Here is a 20,695-nt window from a genome sequence, read left to right as displayed (position 1 = left end):
GCATGTATATAGTTAGAGTTCGATATTTGTTTACCTTTTATGTAAAATTCACATACAGTGAAATGCACAAATCTGAAATGTATATTCACTGTGTTTTAACAAATGCACACAACCCGTGTGGCCCAAACTCCTGTCACAATACATAACATTCCTAAAACCCCAGAAAGTTGGCTAATAACTCTTCCCAGTCCATCCCTGCTCCTACACCACCTCCAGAGGCAGCCACTCTTCTGATTTTTCTTCCACAATAGATTAATCTGTTTTTAGAACTAAATATAAATGAAATCATTACATGTATATTTTTTGTGTAAAGCTTCTTCACGGGAAGAATGTTTTTGAGAATCATCCACATTCTTGCATGTATCAGTAATTTTTTTCTTTTTATTACTATGTAGTGTTATGTTGTATGAATATACCTTAGTTTATCCATTCTCCTGTTGATCTTTAAAGTTTTTGGCTATTATGAACAAGGGTGCTGTCTGCACAAATTACTTTGAAGACATACTTACTGTATCCCTTGGGCAAATATTTAGGAGTAGAATTGCTGGGTCAAAGAATAATAGGTGTATGTTTAATTTTATAAGAAACTGACACACATTTCTCCAACATGTATGACTTTGTGCTTCCACCAACAATGTGTGAGAATTCCAGTTACTCCACATCCTAGTCAACATTTGGTGTTTTTAAGTTTTTTGCACTTTTTAGTTTTACTGCTTGGGTGTGTAGGTAGTGGTGTCTCATTATGGTTTTAATTTGCTTTTCCCTGGTAACTAACAATGTTAAGCATCTGTTCATGTGCTCATTGGCCATTCATATATTTTTTGTGAAAGGTCTGTTAAAATCTTTTGTACCACACCCCCCCTTTAACTGGCTTGCTTGCCCTTTTATGATTAAGTTGTAGGAGTTCCAGTGTTAAATTTATGCTCTTATTTTTCTATCTGCCCTATGGGCAACACATTCACGAAGGATTTCATGAACAGTTGCTTGGTAAAACAACCATACTTCTATGAAGAGCCGAATTTGATGTCCGGCAGGTCTGCTGAGATATACTACAAACCAACCAGAAAGGAAATGTCCAAAAGCTGTCTTTATTGCATTTTTCTCACTCTACCTAAATTCAGTGTTCCTGCCTCATTAGGCATGGAATAGTAGGAAGGCCATGAGCTTAGATGTCAGAAAGACATGGGTTCAAATCCCTGTGCTAGCCTTTAAGGCATATGAACCTGAGCAATCCAAGTGCCACTTTTCTTCATCTGTCAAATGGAGAAACCTATTTTCAGGGTTGTTGTTGGGATTAGAAATTATGTATATGTAGGATCTGGAATGTAGTAAGTGCTAAATAATAACATTTCCTCAAACAACCCCATCATGTTGTACTATTATATCCAGTTTAGAGAAGAGGAAACTGAAGTACAAAAACTGAGATCATTTCCTAAGAAATTACAGTATACTATAGCTCAAAATAATTTTTTAAAAGGCAGAGCTTCCATCATTATGATTTTGTACTTCTATGCCTTGCTTTTGAATTGCCTGTCCCCATCAGTTAAGACCCAGCCTTCAGTGAAGACTTACTTTCTCCCTCTCTAGGAAGCTACAGTCCTTTGTGTACTTCTGCTACAGCCCTCATCACATTATACTTCCATGATCTGTGGCTATGTCCACTCCTGGAAGAGCTCTTGATCACCTTAGTATTTCTGTTGCCTAAGCTAAGTGGCTAGCACATAAATAGGTAGGTGCTCAGTAGTGTCTGAATGTATGAACAAACAAACATCATAGCACAGTTCTATATTGTCCCCACACTGCCAGGCTGTTCAGTGTCAAGTTCTGTACACTCCTGGGGATGCTACGGTGTGAGGCTCCCAGGGAATCTTCTCCTGAGCTGTGGTCCTTCCTGTTTCTTCCACAGCATAGCGGTCTATCAGGATGGATTTGTCTTCTCCCCTCCTCTCCAGAGTCTGTCAGGATGTCCACCCTATGACAAGTCTGTGCAATAGTCAGAAGCCACACTGTGGCCTCTAGACTGAAAGCTGGGCTCCTTGACTCAGAATTGGCTCCAAATCATCCTCCCATCTCCAAGGGCACTGTATGGCCTCAAAAAACAGACAGCTAGACTCTGGGCTGGCATAAACCACGGTTTAATTTTAATGAGACACTGTAATCAAATGGTGAATCCTGAAGATACTCATATTATCTTATAAAAAGTGACCATACTGGATACACTGTTTTGTAATCTACTTCTTCCTCTCAATAATTATCATATCTTTCCATGAAAAAAAAAGTATGTGGTAGATAGATGATACAATATTGGAATTGTTTGGATAATTTTTGAAACTGTATGATGGGAACAAGGGATATTTTTCTTTCTATATTTGTTTTATGTTTGAAACCCTCATAATAAAAAGTTTTTTACAGACAAACAAACAACAACAAAAAAAAACACCAAAAAATTGTCAGCTGGAGATGGTGGCTCTGAAGGCCAGCCAAGCCCCTGTGGTTTGGCAGGAGAAAAGATCATTGTCCCAACCAGGAAGTGGTCCCGGGGTCTCAGCCGATCCTAGACTTTTCCAGGCAGGGCTAAGGCTCATAGCAGCCAAACTGAAGGCTCCCCATAGGCTCACAAACAATTCTACTTCTTGAGAATGATGTAAATCCCTCTCCCCAGACAGGCTCCCCACAATCTTAGCATTGTGTGCCTGGGGTACGAAGAGATTTATTGACATGTTGACACCAAGCCAGTCTAGCTTCCCATCATTCACCCTGGAAGGAAGTGGGGTGATTTCGGGTGTTCAGAAGCCCTGCATAGCAAAGCTGTTCAGGTCGTGGGCCACTGCCCAAGAGGAGACTCAGCCACAGTCAGACAGGAGGTAGAGCCTTGCTACTCTAAAGGAAAGAATGGGAGAAGGCACAAGAGGACGGAGATCATGTCTTCTGTGTGCAGCAAAGTCATAAGCAACCCAGAAAACCCCCAAAGGTTAACATAGCCCTGGCCCAGCTTAATGGATGACTTCAACTTGGACGCAGGGCTTTTGGACAAAAGGTATTCACTCCACAAGCTTCCTGGAGACAGGGAAAGCCTAATGGACACTCCTACTTCCCAGGAGCTCCCAAAAGTTTCTCATTAGCCTTAGGAAAAGCACTTAGGAACAGTTTAGGACTTGGGCTTAAGGTCACTGATCCCATGTGTGGTATCTGATGTGTGAAGGAAGGTAGAATGATTTTCTTTTTTTTTTTTTTGAGACAGAGTCTCGCTTTGTTGCCCAGGCTAGAGTGAGTGCCGTGGCGGGAGCCTAGCTCACAGCAATCTCAAACTCCTGGGCTCAAGCGATCCTACTGCCTCAGCCTCCCAAGTAGCTGGGACTACAGGCATGCGCCACCATGCCCGGCTAATTTTTTCTATATATATTAGTTGGCCAATTAATTTCTTTCTATTTATAGTAGAGATGGGGTCTCACTCTTGCTCAGGCTGGTTTTGAACTCCTGACCTCAAGCAATCCGGCCGTCTCGGCCTCCCAGAGTGCTAGGATGACAGGTGTGAGCCACTGGGCCCGGCCTTGATTTTTTTTTAAATGTGAGAAATGAGTAATGTTCCTTTCATTCAACATTCTCTCCCTTGTCAAGCTCATTTACATTCATGGCTTCACTTACCACCTATAATCTATGCATGATAACTCATCATTTCTTTTTCCAGTCCAATCCTCTCATCTAAATTCCACACTTATAGGTCCAAGTGCCTACTCAACATGTCCTCTTGGATGTCTCAAAGGCACTTCAGACTCAACAGTATGTACAAGAACAGTGTCTCTGTAAGAAAAATAAATAAACCAGAACCAAATGTATGTCTTTCTTCCCAAACCTAGTTCTCTCCAAAACTCCCCATCTGGGTGAAGAGCCCTCCAAATCACCCGGCTGCAGGAGGCAGAAGCAACGGCAGCACCCTTGATCCCTTCCTCTCACACCCACCCATTAAATCTTTTGGAACTTGCCTCCTAAATCTCTTCATCCCTTCCAGGGTTCTCCATCCCTCTACCTCCACCCTCATCCATTATTTCTTATCTAGATGGCTACAATCAGCTTCTGTTTTCCATGGATCCATTCTGGTCTTTTCAATCAGGACTTCACGAGAAGCCCTTCCAGTTATTCTTCCCCTAGTTTACTCCCACTCGTCACTAGGATCTTAGCTCAGATGCCACTTCCTCCAGGGAAACACCCCTGTGACCCTTCCGAATAGACTAATTCCTTCCTGGCACTAGACACAGTTGCAATTTTACATGTGGGCTCCCACTAGACTGTAAATTCCATGAGAAGAGGGACTGTGTTCTTTGCTGCTACTACACCTACAAGGCCATGCTCAGTGTCTTGTGCATGTTAAATACCTACATTTAACATTTATTCAATGAATAATGTCATTGATCAGTTTATACTCTGCCTTGACTCAATTAAGCCAATCACCACTACTGTCTTGTAAGCCGCCATTATCTCTTACATGGATTACTGTGTTGTCTGTCTTGAGCCTATCCTCTTCCAGTTTATTCTCTACACAGCAGCCATAATTAGCTTTTTAACAAGCAAATCCAACCACTTGTAATCCTTCATTACTCCCAATAAATTCAAACTCTTTAACGTGGCCTCTAACATATAAACTACTAATTACCTACCCAATGACTACTGTTCTCTTGTTCCTTGATATTACAAAACCTTGAATCTAACAAGAAAACAATGTGCCCTTCTAAATGACTATCCCAGTCACCCCAGTAGCGAGGGTGCTTCTGAGGGGTCTGACAGGTATTCAGAAATCAGATGCATTGATAATTCAGGGATTTGAAAAGGTTATGGTCTTTCCAAAGACCAGAATTTCCTTTCTCCTCAATAATGCTGTCTCCCTATGTCTATTTTTTGTTGTTTTTTTTTGAGACAGAGTCTCACTTCTGTTCCCCGGGCTAGAATGCTATAGTTTCAGCTTAGCTCACAGCAACCTCAAACTCCTGGCTCAAGCGATCCTTCTGTCTCAGATTCTCGAGTGGCTGGGACTACAAACATGCGCCACCATGCCCAGCTAATTTTTTCTATATATTTTTAGTTGGCCAATTAATTTCTATTTTTAGTAGAGACAGGGTCTCACTCTTGCTCAGGTTGGTCTCCAACTCCTGACCTTGAGCGATCCTCCAGCCTCGGCCTCTCAGAGTGCTAGGATTACAGGCATGAGTCCCTATGTCTATAAAAGGTCTATAAATGAAACATTTCCTATGCTACCAAGTTCTGGCCAATGAAATGAAAGTGGATGCTATTAATTAGAACTTCCAAAAATGCTTCTGAAAGTGGGAACAGACTTCTGGCTGTGCCTTCTTTGCCCATGCCTCACTTGCTTTCTGCCAGTTTCAAGGTCATGATGGCTGAGGCTCTGACAGCCACCTTAGACATGAAGTATCAAAAAGAACGCAAGCCATGTGCAAAAAGAACCACAAAGGAGCCTGGTGCTCAGTAACTATGAAACTTGCATATAGCCTATACTTTGGGCTTCTTTTATATGAGGAAATAAATTTATATCTTAAGTCATGATCTTTTACTAGCAGTCAAACTGAAACCTGATCCAGGCTTCAAAGCATTTTCACAACCTGAGCTTTGTCAGTTTTACCCCTGCATCTCCTCCTCAAATCCAGCAATTCAGCCAAACAGTGTTTTTCAGTTCCTCGAGACTACGTTCTCTCCATTTAAAGTCTCCACAAGCTGCTCTTTCTGTCTGGATTACGCCCTCCCGCCTGGCTAACTCCTAATCATCCTTCAGCTTAAAAATCAGCTTTTCAATGACCACACAAGCTAGGTTAAGATGCCCATGTTTTCTAGTACAGGAGTAGTTAGTTCCTCCTCACACTACTTACACTGTGAATGGTGGTATTTACTTGATTTTTCTCCCCCAAGACAGTAGACTTCATGAAGGCAGGAGTCTGTATCAGCCTGCCTTGTTCAAAACTGTATTCCAAATGCCTAGCACAGATGTTCAATAAATATTTCTGCAATAATGGAGTGAATGAGTGATGAGGACATGGTGTTGATTAGAGAGCTAAAGGCTCTGTGATGTGAAAAATGAAATGGAATGGTTGGTATGTTAATATTTGTTTATTATTTATACCGTGCTCTGTTCCAAAAAGGTTGTAAAGGAGGCAGGATGGCTGGAGTACCACCTTACTCGACGTGTGGAGTTCACATCCACTTAGAGACACTGGTTTAGGAGACTCTATTAGAAGACTACAGGATAGTTCAGGGGAGGGAGGAGTGCTAAGAAAAGCAGTGGCATCTCGTCCTACCTCATCTTCCATCGCCTTATTTGCAAGTCCTACCTCAGGAGTAAGCCAAAGACTAGTGCAAGGGTTGCAGCAGGAAAAGGTCAGCAGTAAAGCAGGAAAGGGTTAATCTCAGAGAGAGACACAATCCGGCCATCCTTCCCTCCCCTCTGGTGCCTACTGTAAGTTAAGAGTCTGGTCTGCTCCCGAAGAAGAAAATTCTTCTCCTTCAGCCTCGTGTGCAGATTAGCCCGCTTGGTCAGTCTGTAGGAGGGCCCACTGCTAGCTGCAGGCCCCGGGCTCTGCCCCTGCATCAGCTCCATCCTCCTCCTCATCCGACTGTGCCAAGGGCGTGTCTGCTCCACCATCACTCGGATTTGGGCTGTGCAGGCTGGTAGAGGAGTCAGAGGATGAAGAAGAGGTCCTGGATGTGGTCCTGTCTGCCATGGGCACTGGCAGGCTCAGCTCCTCTGGATGGTCGTCCACCCCTGCCCAGAGAAAAGAGCTGATCAGGGCCAAAACAGCACTTTTGAGGACTCTTAGAGATTACCCAGCCAGGAGAAACTGAAGCCCAGAGAGGGGCAGGGACTTGTCCAAAGTCATTTTGCCAGCACAGTAAAGAGCCAGGATTAAGACCTCCTCCTCCTGACTCCCAGCTCCTTCCATGTCACTACACTGTGTCTGTGTCAGGTCAATCGATGCAAGAGTTCAAGTTCTATCTATATCACTTACCGCTGCTTTGTAGCTTGGAGCAAGTCACTTTCCCTTTTAAGGACTCTACTCCTCCTTTGTAAAAATAAAAGGGGGGGAGGGGAGGACATCTACATTCCCAAAGGGTTTTGAGGATAAAAATCTAAGAATGCTTAGAAAATGTCTGACATAAGCCTGGCAAGGTGGCTCACGCCTGTAATCCTAGCACTGTGGGAGGCCGAGGTGGGAGGATCGCTCAAGGTCAGGAGTTTGAAACCAGCCTGAGCAAGAGTGAGACCCCCGTCTCCACTATAAATACAAAGAAATTAATTGGCCAACTAATATATACAGAAAAAATTAGCCAGGCATGGTGGTGCATGCCCGTAGTCCCAGCTACTCGGGAGGCTGAGGCAGTAGGATTGCTTGAGCCCAGGAGTTTGAGGTTGCTGTGAGCTAGGATGCCGCCACAGCACTCACTCTAGCCTAGGCAACAAACCGAGACTCTGTCTCAAAAAAAAAAAAATGTCTGACATAGTAGGCTATCAATAAAGAGTTGCAGTTTTAAATAAGAGAATATCTTATAAGTATATGGGCTTTGGAGTCAGACAGACATGATTTGAATCCCAGCTTTTCTACTTTGTGGCTATGTGATTTCAATTATCTGAGCCTAATTTCCTTCTATACAAAATGGGGATAATACTACCTGCCCTGAGAGGACATTGTAAGGATTGAGATAATATATGTAAAGTATTTTAGCACAACATAAGGAACGTACTAAAGTAATCAATAAATATTAATATCATTATGATGACTAAAACTACTTAAATTGTAAATTTAAAATATAAAAATTATATTTTGTATTATTTTAATTATAGTAAGCAAATATATTAACTTCACAAATGTACAATTTAAAAGGCAAAGGATTAACCATTCCTAGAACTTTGAATTGGGGATGTGTAACCTAGTTCCCCCTCAAGGTCAACTTCCCTAAAATCAGAGCAGGCAGCTGTTTTGTTGGTAGAAACACCCACTTCCAGCCCCTACTCGTGTACTTCCCCAGCCCAGCCTTGCAGTCTCATTTCAGAGCCCCAACATCCGGCTCTGGCTGACATTAGTCAGCATTAGCCCAGGTCCCCAAAGCAGAGGGGCATACCAGACGTCTGGGGAGTTGGTGGAGGATCTTCACACGGCAAGAACACGTCTGCTCCATCCTGATCCCCAAGGTCAATAAGTTCTACTTGCTCTAGTGCGTCCACGTTCACTTCCATAGACGAGATACTACCTATGGGGGCTACAGATCAAGAAGGGGGCAAGTCAGGACTCAGGCTGGAGCCAATAGAATGGTGACAGGTACCTGTCAGGTCCCAAAGGAGGAGTTTAGAAGGCCATGAAAATAAGAGGGGAGGGGGTCCGCAAGATTCAAGACCCACAAGACATCCTTCCTACCCTACCCCAGTCCCTCGCCTCAGGACTTACGTCTCTGTGACTCGAGATGCAGGTGGGACAGAGGGAAGACAAACTCTGTCTCTGGCTGCAAAATGTCCTCGAAGAATTTCTGCCGCTCCCGAAGGCGGAGCTGCTGGCGCTCCAGGGCTGCCCGAGGATTTGGGTCCATGTCGGCTCCTGGAGGGTAAAGAAGCAAGACAAGTGCAGCTGTGAAGCCGAGGGAGAAGGTAGTGGGGGTCTGGGCACAGGGAGCCCCACTGCAGACAGCATCCCAGCAGTGGGACCTCTGATTCCAGCCTGGACACCTCTGGCCTTGGCTACCTCTGTCCCCTTCTCTGAAAGCAAGTTCATCCCACAAACTTCAAATCTCATGCAGAGGGAGGGCTTGCCCTAGCTTCACAAAGGGGATGTCAGTTCCAGGCACTGCAAAAGAGGTCCTCTGTATTCAGGAAACACAGCCTATGGCCAACTCTCAGTGTTGTACCCCTCCAAGAGCGGCTGGACGGGTAGGGCTGGTTCAGCCCAAATGGGGGAGGTACTTTCTCCACTTAATGGACCCAGCTCCCTTCGGAAGGCCAGGGAGGATGACAGGATAGAGATTTTGGAGTGGAGGGTCCTCTTCCTCTAGTGCTGCAACTCTGGTTCCTCTACATCCTTCAAAATTCAAACAAAAGCTAAAGCAACCCCTCCTCCTCCTCCTTCTCTCTCTGCAAACACCCACCCCACCCCCATCCCCTTGTTCTGAAGTCACAGACCTGACTTCCAGACTGGGCTCTGCCACTGAGGAAATCATCTTTCTAGCCTTAGTCCCCTCATCTGAAAATGACATAATCGTCCTACCTACCTCAAACACAAGACGCTGCTTGGGAAGGTGAGCTATTTAGGGGACGACCATCTTTTCCCTGAACTCTCTGAGCTCTTTGTTTCACATCTCACTGTCTTATCTCCCCATTAGTCAGTGAGGAACAATCGGAAGGGCGGGTCCTGGGTCCAATTCAGACCAGATCTCCTGACCCCCAGTGCTGAGAGCTTTCCAGAACACCAGAGCTCTGGGCCAGGCCAGGCCCTCCGCGTTCACTCCCATTCGCTCCATCTCCTTCCTGGCTTTCTGCTCTGAGCCCATCGCCAGAGGCAGGGGAGTTTCTAGCTTGAGGATCTGGTCATCATCCTTTGCACACTGCCTTCCCCACCTCATCCGGACTCAGCGCATCCCAGACCCTGGCCAGCCCCAGATGGGGCAGTCGAGAGGGACCCAAACCCGAGAGGGCCAGGCAGGGCCACGAAGTGTGGGGAGACGGTGTGGCCGCGGGCTGGACGTGGAGGAGGGAGGCGCTGACGCCGGTTCCTGGGAAAGGCTCTCAGAGCTGCCGCCCAGGTCACAACGCTAAAAATACCCAGGGCCCCTGGGGCAGTCTGCTCTAGCAGGGGGTGGGGAAGGGACAGACAGAGGGTGGGGGGAGCCGACGCGGACCAGGGACTCCGGGACGCCCCCTTTCTTTTCCCCTCCCCCTAGTCCCACGGGTCTCCCGAGAGCGAAGGGGCTGCCCTCCGGGGGGCCGCGCAGCCGAGCTGGAGCAAAGAAGGGAGTTGTTTACGAGGCTATGGGTTCTGGGGAGGGGGGCGAAGAGATCTGGGGGCAGGAGGCTGCCAGGGGACCGGGCAGGAGCCGGTGAAATGGAGAACTCCTCTCGGTCTCAGCCCCACCCGCACCGGAGCAAGCGAGAGGGAAAGAATTCCCTAAAAAGGGACACGCCGCGTCGCCGGGGGAAGGGAGGAGCGCAGAGAAGGGCGCTCCCCAGGCCGTTCCCCTCGTGCTCCTGTCCCCTCCGCTGTCCCCCGCGGCACCTGCGCTCACCGTCGCCAGAGCCCCTACCTGCAGCGCCCGGCGCCCCCGCTGCTCAGACTGTCGGCGAAGGCGAGGCGGCGGCGGGGGCGTGGGAGCGAGCCGCGCCGGCCGGGGTGGGGCTGCGCCTCCGGGTCTCCCCCGGGACCGACGGGCCTTGGGAGCCGGGAACGAGGAAGAGGCGGGAGGCGGAAGTGGGGGAGGGGCGGCGGCGGGCACACTCGCCCAGCGGCCAAAGGCAGCCCCTGGGAGCGCGACTGGTCGTACTTCCAGGGCGGTCGAAAAGTTCCCCGCACGCATCCTTCCTCCCTCGGAGCGGCCCGGCTCCTCCGCACACCACCCTCGCCGCCGACGCCCGTGCGCTGCTCTCCGCACGCTCAGATGCACTTGCTGCGCCCCCGCCCCGCGCAGCCCCGCGGCGGGCTCCCGCGCCGGCTCTCCGCCCACGCACACTTGCTGCGCGCGGGGTCCTGGCAGCGCCCACGCGGCGGCTCCGCACCGGCACCCGGACTCCCGGGACCTCGGCCACACTCGCCACGCGGACGCGCGCACTGCTGGAGAAGGCGCACGCTGGGAACCCGCCGGAGGCCGGCAGGGCGCTGAACCAGGGCCGCCCAGCAGGCAGGTGCACTGCGGTGGAGGACCCCCTGAGCCCGGGACTCACCCGGCTGCCCCTGATTCCTGGCTCCGGGTCTAGACAGAGCCGCCGCCCAGTTTACCAGCGCACTGGGCGGGGTGGGCACCGAGACCGGGCGGCTCAGGGCCGAAGGGGTGGGCCGCTGCGCCGCGCCCCCAGACGCTGGCAGGGAGCCAGCACCTCAACTGTGCTGAGAGGGGCGCTGCAGGTCCGGCCTGGCGAGGGTGGAAGGGCGAGGCAGAAACTGCAGGCCGAGAGGGGAAACGCTTGCCCCCTTCCCAGCGCCTCCTCGCTCAGGCCCGTGCTAGAAGTCCCCAATCTAGCAGCTCCTGGACCAAGGCTCCGTGCCCATTCTCTTCCTCCTCCCTTCATACCCATCCCCTGGTGGTCATAGCTCAGGAAGCAGCGCGGGGACCGTCTGAGAATGCTCCTGTCTTGGGGTCACTAGATCATTCAACAAACATCCGTGAGCAAGCCAGGAACTAGGAGTCATCTTTGGCACCTCCCTCTCCTCGCCGCCCACATTAAAATACACCTCCATTTCCTGTCGATTCTCTTTTCCTAAATATCTTTCCATCCACCATTCCCCTCCGTTTCCACCACCGTCTCTCGCTTGGGCTCCTACTATAGTAGCCTTCTATTTGATTTTCCTGTACGCACTCTGGCCCGGCTACACTCCACTCCCCACACAGCAGGCAGCCGTCTTTTCAGAACCCGTGTCTGATGTGCATCCCCTGCTTGAATCCTCCATTGTTAGAATAAAATCCAGGCACTGATATCTGAGCTGAGTCTTGAAGAAATGAGTTCAACAAGCAGAAACGTGGGGGAAGGGCAAGTGCAAGGGATGAGGATGTGAAAAGTCATGACACATTCAGGTTTCCCTGCCAGGGAACCAACACTGTGTACAAATACCTAAAGCACTGGCAATTGCATTATATCACTGGGATCTCAAAACAACCCTGTGAGATAAATACAGCAAGCAGCTTTCCCACTAGTTCACAAGCCTAGAAACTAGTTTGTGGGAGTCAACAAGTGTGATGGTTAAGAGCACAGGCATTGTAGTGAGACCCTCTTGGGTTGTAAACCTACTGTTGCCTCTAGCCAGCTGGGTAAACACTTCTCTGATCCTTGATCTCCTTACCTATTATATAAGAATAATTAATCCCTACCTCTTAGGAGGAAATTCATATGAAATGCTTAGTACAGGACTTGGGCACTTTGATATGCTCAAGGAACATTAGCTGTACTGATTGTAATAGGTTCTGAGAAAAGGAGGGCACTGGTTTCTTCCATGAATTTCTGAAATTGAAGTGAGCCCTGATTGTTACCACTTCTACAGAGCTTATTATGTACCAGTCATTCTCTTGTTATTTCCATTTTACAGATACAGAAACTGAGATACAGAGGGGTGATGGAACAGCCCTATAGCCAGTAAGTGATGGAGCTGGAATTTGAATCCAGGCAGGCTGCCTCCAGAGACCGTGTTTATAACCACTCTACTGCCAGCCTGCCCTTTTTATCCTGTTGTAGTTTTGAAATATTTTAATCAGTGAGATTATTATTTCTAATTTGTGGATAGAGTAGCTACTTCATCCCATTTTCTAGCACGGAAGAATGAGGCCAAATCAGGATGAGAGCTCAGCTCCAAAAGTCATCTCCCTCATTTTCAAACATCCCTGGGAATGGGACTCCATGGATTATTTTGAGCTCAAGCTGAAGAAAGATTAGGAGCCTCTGTCTCTTCTCTTCACCAGATATTTGCCACCAGAAGGGTGGAGAGGGGGAAACATCCAAGCTGAAAATAATTAGGGCCGCTAAGCAGGAAGGGTGTTACCCAAGAGAAAGACCCAAGCAGCAGGCCAGAAGTGGATGGCCAAAGGAGTTGAAAAGAGCAGTGAAAAAGTAGATGGCTTGAGACTTCTGGCTTCCAACTAGAATGCCGAAATCTAGGAAGAGCTTCATTACTACACTGATAACAATTTTTTTTAATGTTGGGCAATCTACAAAATCATAACTTTTGTCGAACCCATCAGAGAGCTAAGGTTGCAGAGCAACCAATTAACCTGAATTCCAAAGGATGGAAACCTCCAAAAAGAGGTGGGATCACTTGTGAAGCTCACTTGTGAAGCTCACTTGTGAAGCAGGAGGGAGACAAGGTCTCCACCCAAGTTGGTAAGGAGAGCTCAGCTAAAATTTTTATTGATTGCTAAAGGCCCAGTGTGGCTAGCGTGAGAGTATAGAATCCATAGGAGCCACAGACACTGTAGTAAGCATGGAAACAACCAAACCCAAGCCTAATTCAACTCCTGACAATCCTCACTGACTCAATCCTCCACACTCATAGCCTAACAGAAAAAGAAATGTGACAATTTCCAATCATAAATAATAGGAAATTAAGTCCTATGATGTCCCAAATATCAATCAAAAATTATAATACACACACACACTTTAAAATACGAAAAAAACCAAAACCCTACAGTCAAGAGACAAAGCAGTCAGCAGGACCAGATGCCAGATCAACATGTTACAGTTATCTAACAGAGAACTTAAGACAATTTTAACTAATACGAAAGGCTCCCATGGAAAATGTAGACAACATGAATGAACAGAAGGGGAATTATAGCAGCGATATGGGGACTATCAAAAAAGAGTCATATGGAAATAGGAGAAATTAAAATTAAAAAAAAAAAAAACCCACACAACAGAGAGATGAAGAATGCCTTTGACAGACTCATCAGGAAACTCACAGCTGAGGAAAGAACCAGTGAGACTGAAGATAGGTCAACAGAGACTACTCAAGCTGAAACAAAAAGAGAAAAAGAGTGAAACAAACAAAAAACAGAACAAAATAACAAAGCGCTAACATATGAGTGAGTCATTCACATCCCAGGAGAAAAAACAGAGGGGAAAAATATATGTGTAGATATAATAGCCAATAATTTTCCAAAATAATGAAAGATATTAAACCACAGAGCCAAGAAACCCACAGAATCTGAAGAAGATCAAATACATAAACATGGCCAGGCACGGTGGCTCATGTCTGTAATCCTAACACTCTGGGGGGACTGAGGTGGGAGGATTGCTCGATGTCAGGAGTTCGAGACCAGCCTGAGCAAGAGCGAGACCCCATCTCTACTAAAAATAGAAAGAAATTAGCCGGACAATTAAAAATAGAAAAAATTAGCTGGGCATGGTGGCACGTCCCTATAGTCTCAGCTACCCGGGAGGCTGAGGCAAGAGGATCACTTGAGTTCAGGAGTTTGAGGTTGCTGTGAGCTAGGCTGACGTGGCACTCTAGCCCAGACAACAAAGTGAGACTCTGTCTCAAAAAAATAAATAAATAAATAAATAAATAAATACATAAACACACACAACAAATAAGCACATGCAAACGCAACCTAATATATCACATTCAAAATTGTGAAAGCCAAAGAAAAAGAGAAAAATCTTGAAGGCATCTACAGAGAAAAGACATGCTACCTACAGAGAACAAAGATGACAATTACAGCAGATTTCTCATCAGAAATTATATGACCAGAAGATAATAGTATATCTTTATTTATTTATTTATTTTTGAGTCAGAGTCTCACTTTGTTGCCCAGGCTAGAGTGAGTGCCGTGGCGTCAGCCTAGCTCACAGCAACCTCAAAGTCCTGGGCTCAAGCAATCCTATTGCCTCAGCCTCCCGAGTAGCAGGGACTACAGGCATGTGCCACCATGCCCGGCTAATTTTTTCTACATATATTAGTTAGCCAATTAATTTCTTTCTATTTATAGTAGAGACAGGGTCTCGCTTTTGCTCAGAGCTGGTTTCAAACTCCTGACCTTGAGCAATCCACCCGCCTTGTCCTCCCCGAGTGATAGGATTACAGGTGTGAGCCACCGCGCCCGGCCGATAGTATGATATCTTTGAAATGCTGGGGTAGGGGGGACTTGTTAACCTAAACTCTATAACTAGCAAAAATATCTTTCAAACATGGCGATACAAACACTTTTTATGATAAACAAAAATAGAAAATTTATTACCAGCAGACCAGCACTATAAGAAATGGTAAAGGAAGTTCTGTAGGCAGAAGAAATATGCTATCCAAGAGAAACTTAAATGTACATAAAGAAATGAAGATCTCTGGCAATGGATAAAATAAAGGTAAATATAACAGACATTTTTCTGATTTTTAATCACCTTAAAAGGTAATTGCTTGACTAAAGCAAAATAATACAATCCATTGTGGGTTTATAGCATATACAAAAGTAAAATGTATGACAATAATAATAATAAAAATGATGGGCTGGAGGAATTGGAACCATGCTGTTAAAGTATCCTTACGCTATATAAGAAGTGGTATAATATTATTTGAAGATAGACTGTGATTAACTAAAGACATATATTATAAATTCAAAGGCAACCACGAAAAAAAATTTTTTTAAGATATAAGTAACAAGCCAATAATGGAAGTAAAATGGAATCATAAACATGTTGAAATAGGTAACTATGTGAGATGATATATGTATTGATTTGCTTCACTATGGTAACTATTTTACTATCTATATGTATTCTATAACATTATGTTGCATACCTTAAATATATACAATACAATTTATTTTTAAAAATAAATGTTGAACATGGAAAAAATACATATAGTCATTTTTTTTAAACGTTAGGAGGCATCCTCCTTAGGCCTCTTGTGTTCAACATGACTTGCTGAGTATGTCAAGATTGCAAAGCCCTGACCTCTCATTCACCTGGGCCCTTGCTCAGGATTGTCAATACAGCTGGAAATTTTGAAAGATAAGATAATATCTTTCTCAGATCAAGGCAGGCTTGCTTACTGCTTGCTATAAAGAGTACGGGGCCTGGGTTCCTCAGCTACAGTGCAAACCCACCATGTGTGTATCATGTATCTGGGCTCACCACACCACCTGTTGGACAGAGGGCCAGGGAAACCAACACAATTATGCTGATGTTCATGTTGTTTGTTGTGTATGAGTAATAAACTGGTTCAATATGATGCAATAAATCACATTGTCTACTCTCAGCACCCATGAGATTGGGAGTTTTCCCTTTCAAAACATAATCAATTAATCCAAAGCAAGGAAGGAAAAAAGGATAAAAGCACAGATGGAAAAATAGAAAACAAATAGCAAGATGGAAGATCTTAATCGAAGTGTATCAATAAAAAGACACCAGATTAAAAGACAGAAATTAGAAGATTGGGGAAAAATGTAAAAGGCAATAATATGCTGTCCTGTTACCCACTTTAAATGTAAAGAAACATATGGGCTAAAAGCAAATGGATGGGATAAGATATACTACACAGACAATAATGAACAAGTTGGAGTGGCAATATTAATACTGGACAAAGTAGACTTCAGAAGAAGGACTATTAAAAGGGATGAAGAAGGACATTACATAATGATACAATGTTCAATTCACGAAGAAAATGTAACCATAAATGTGTGTATATCTAGTAACAGAATTTCAGAACTATATGAAGTAAAAGACAATAGACTTGAAATAAAAAATTAAAAAATCTATGTTGCATTTAAAGAATTCAACGCTTCCTTCAATAATCAATAAAACAAGTAGACCAAAAAAGTAAGTATATAGAAAACCTTAACACCATCACTAACTTGTCCTAATTGATATTTTCGTACCACTTTACCCAGCAACAGGAGAATAAACATTCTTTTCAACTACACATACAAAAGTCAATGGGCTGCATCATATTCTGGGCCATAAAAACAAACCTCAACAAATTGAGCAGAATTTAAATCATATAAAACATGCTTTATGACCATAACAGAATTAAAATGCAAGTAACAGAAAGATAACTGAAAAGCAACACTGATATTGGAAATAAAACATAAGTCCAAGATGAAGTCCAAAGGGAAATTAGACAAAATATCTCAAATTGAATAAAATTGAAATGCAGCAGTCAGCCACCAAAAACATCTCCCAGAGTAGCTTGCCTTCATTATTCATACCTGTGCAGTCCTCTCCCACACTGTATCAAGGTTACTGTATGGGACCATAGGATATGGCAAAAATGATGATATGTCACTTCCAAAATTCAAATTAAAAAAAAAAGACTGCAGCCTGTCTTGGCTGTGTACTCTCTCTCTCTATTGCTTGGGTCACTCGCTCTGGGGAAGCAAGCCGCCATATTGTCAACAGTCCTATAGAGAGGCCTGCATGGCAAGGAACTGAAGCTTCCAGCCAACAGCCAGTGAAGAACCGAGACCTGCCAGCAACCACATGAGTGAGTTTGGAAACAGACTCACTGGCCCTAATAAGAGCCCTGAAATGACCAGAGCAGGCCAGGCAAGCAGCTTGACTGAAACTTTGTGAGAGACTCTGAGGCAGAACCCCTCAGTCAAAATGCTCTTGGGTTCCTAATGCTCACTTTGAGATAATAAATACTTCTTGTTTTAAACTGCTAAATTTTGGGATAGTTTGTTATGTAGCAATAGAGAACATATAGAGGTTTTGGTACTAGGGTAGAGTGCTGTTGTAACAGCACTCTAAAATGCAGGAGTGGCATTAGAATTGAGCTTTGAGCAGAGTGTAGTAAAAACCTAAAGTGCCTTGAAGAAGCTGTTCATGGAAGCCTTGGGCCTTAAGTAAGGTGGCAGTGAGAGCATGCAAGAAAATTAGTTAGATATTATTAGAAACTATGTTGTGGCACAAAGTTTAGCAACCCTGTTGCCTGCAGTAGAGTGAAAAATAGAAAATGTGCCTTATGAATTGGGTGATCTAGCTAAGGATGTTTCCAAGCAAAGTGTTGATGGTAGCACCTGCTTTCTTTTTGCTGCTTATAGTAAAGAGCAGGAGGAGAAGGATAAACTACAGCAACGGTTCTCAAGTGAGAGTGATATTGCCTCCCAGGAGACAACTTGGCAATGTCTGGAGGCAATTTTGGATGTCAAAGCTGGGGAGGCTGCTACTGGCATCTAGTCATTAGCATAGCCCTTCTCAAACGACCCCTACCCCTTGCCCCCAACACACATCAAAGGATTATCCTGCCCAAGATATCAATAGTGCTGAGGCTGAGAAACCCTGAACTTTTTAAAAGGAAGGAATGTTAAACATGAAAGAGCCAGGACCTCATCGTTTAGAAAATGCTCAGCCTGTCCAAATGGCAAAATTAAAAAATGGCTTTCTAGCAAAACTCATATCCAGGATACTGCCAGGAAAACCTGGTCCAAATAAGAAACTAGGAATATTACTGCAAAGTCTTTTGTTAACATCTCAGAAAGATTTAAAGCAGTGCTTCAGAGTATTGTTCAGTCAGATAAAAAAAAAAATCTAAACAAATTATGGGTATGCCTCACAGATCCTCTAAATCAAACAATAGGGAGTCTAGAAATCTTAAAAGTGATTGTCATCTCCTAGCCATCTCAGCAGAAGCCTACAATAGAGAAAGGCTTACTTATCTCAGAGAAATTTGTGGGCATGTCTTTTATTTAACTGAGTGGAATCAAATAAGAATCAAACTGATCCACACGTTTTTAAAAAGATTATATATTCAGAAACATCTCCAGGATTTATAGGGATAAAGAGAGTATAAATAAAAAGAGGATTTCTGATTCTAGACAAGATGGAGGAGATGCATCCCTTTCAATCTTTGCCACTAAGTAAAGTTTAAAATGCTGGACACTATATAGAAAACAAACATAAGAAGGCAGAACAGCTATAGAAACCCCAATAATGGAGGAATGATCCAGTAGTGAGTCTCTGGGTTTTTTTAATTTTTGCTAGGGCACTGGAAAAGCCAAACAGTCACAGACAAAAATATCCCCACAAAAAAGCCCAATTTTTCTTGTTAAAAGACTGGGAAAAGGGAACCCTACCAAGACAAATACCTTTTGACATTAAATGCCTCCAGCAAAATCCCAGGGGAAAAAAAATCTCACTCTCAAACTCTTATCAGCAAAGGCAGAGGAGAAAGCATAGATTTCAGTCTTTGGTGATAACAAAATGCTCTTCTCCCTCACCTCCAGATGGTGTCAGAGAAGACCAAGCGGGGAACCTGGGCTTTCATTACTGCCAAGCAGTGATTAAGCACCCTCCCCACCTCCGCCAGGATATCAGTGGAGGCCAGTGGAGAGCCTGAGCTGCCCTCCCCAGCCAGCAGTAAAGAAGCTCCATTCCCTTCTCCACAAAGTAAAGGAGGCCAACTGTGGGGCCCACATTTCCACCTCTTCCCAGCAATAATGGGGCAACCCTCCCCTTTCCTACAGGGTCGTGTCAATGGAGTTCTCGTAGCAAGCCTGGGCTTTCACTTCCACCCAGGAGTAAAGGGTTGGTGCCCCCCATATTTTACCAGCCCAGTTTCAGCAGAGAGGTCTGTTAAACAGAAGATGTAAATGAGATCCAGAGTCTTATAACATAATATCTGAAATGTCCAAGTTATAATAAAAGTAACTCACCATACCAAGAACCAGGAAAATCTCAACTTTTATACCACATCACTTATTTTACATTTTGTGATTATCGTATACTTCACAAATTTTTATTTTGCTATAATGTATATTCCTTTCTTCATTCATTTTCCAACTTGCTTATTCCAGTTCAGGGTCCCAGGTGGCCAGAACCTAACCCAGCAGCTTAGGGCACAAGTTGTGAGCCAACTCATGACAGTATGCCATTCCCCCATAGAGCAACTTACACACACCACACTCACTCATACTGGGAACATTTAGATATGCCAGTTAACCTAACATGTGCATCTTTGGGGAGCATGGGAAGAAACATGAGTACCTGGAAAAAACCCACATAGACATGGAGAATGTGCAAACTCCATGCAGACAGGAGCCCTAGCTGGGAATCAACTGTTTTTCTCATCAATGTTGTAATGAAATGACATTGAACAAAATGACATTATTTGAGGATCTGCTATACTCTAAAAGAATGGCTAATGGCAGTTCTTCAAAGGAAATGATCAAAGAAGAAAACCTGAAACATCAGGAATGAAGAAATAACAATAGAATAAAAATATGGGTAAATATAATAGCCTATCCTTCGCTTGCATTTTCTAAATTGTGCCTGATGGGCCGAGCACGGTGGCTCAGGCCTGTAATCCTAGCACTCTGGGAGTCTGAGGTGGGAGGATTGCTCAAGGTCAGGAGTTCGAAACCAGCCTGAGCAAGAGTGAGACCTCGTCTCTACTATAAATAGAAAGAAAGTAATTGGCCAACTAAAAAGATATATAGAAAAAATTAGCCGGGCATGGTGGCGCATGCCTGTAGTCCCAGCTATTCAGGAGGCTGAGGCAGAAGGATTGCTTGAGCCCAGGAGTTTGAGGTTGCCGCGAGCTAAGCTGACACCACAGCACTCTAGCCCAAGCAGCAGAGTGAGACTCTGTCTCAAAAACAAACAAATAAATAAATTGTGCCTAATGGCTATATCATAAATATTGCCTGATGTTGTTCTCAGTGTATATAATGATAATATTTAAGACAATTACATTATACAAGGGGAGGGGTGAAAGCACCTAAATAGAGGTAAGGCTTCTCTCCCTCACTTGAAGTAGCAAAAGTGTCAATACTAATACACTGTGATAAATTATGTATGTATAATGTAATACTTAGAGCAGCCACTAAAAAACTTATATAAAGAGATACACTAAAAAAAAACCTCACCATAGATAGATAAAAATGGGATTCTAAAAACTGTTTAAAGTAACCTACAGGAAGGGTGAAAAAATAAAAGAAAGGAATGAAAAACAGAGGAACAAACAGAAAACAAACAATAAAATGGCAGTCTTAATTCCTAACACATAAATAATTACATTTACTGTAA

General features: G+C 44.5%; 1 protein-coding gene across 6 annotated transcripts; it reads right to left on the bottom strand.

The window, feature by feature from the left end:
- Positions 1-6,099: 6,099 nt before the first annotated feature.
- Positions 6,100-11,055, bottom strand: DBNDD2 (dysbindin domain containing 2). 6 transcript variants are annotated; one of them, XM_012780372.3, is made up of 4 exons: positions 10,922-11,055; positions 8,445-8,591; positions 8,122-8,259; positions 6,100-6,766 (listed from the first exon to the last, which is right to left on the bottom strand). In XM_012780372.3, the coding sequence occupies exons 2-4, from the start codon at positions 8,581-8,583 to the stop codon at positions 6,561-6,563; spliced, it is 483 nt and encodes a 160-aa protein (XP_012635826.1). In that variant the 5' UTR covers positions 8,584-8,591; positions 10,922-11,055; the 3' UTR covers positions 6,100-6,560. The 6 variants fall into 6 exon arrangements, with proteins under 6 accessions (XP_012635826.1, XP_012635801.1, XP_075867271.1 ...); XM_012780347.2 differs by lacking the exon at positions 10,922-11,055 and adding an exon at positions 10,288-10,446; XM_076011156.1 differs by lacking the exon at positions 10,922-11,055 and adding an exon at positions 9,605-9,620.
- Between the last annotated feature and the right edge of the window lie 9,640 nt (positions 11,056-20,695).

Source organism: Microcebus murinus, chromosome 16 (genome assembly GCF_040939455.1).
Source record: "Microcebus murinus isolate Inina chromosome 16, M.murinus_Inina_mat1.0, whole genome shotgun sequence".
NCBI classification, from domain to species: Eukaryota; Metazoa; Chordata; class Mammalia; order Primates; family Cheirogaleidae; genus Microcebus; species Microcebus murinus.
This window is presented reverse-complemented; position numbering and strand designations above follow the sequence as displayed.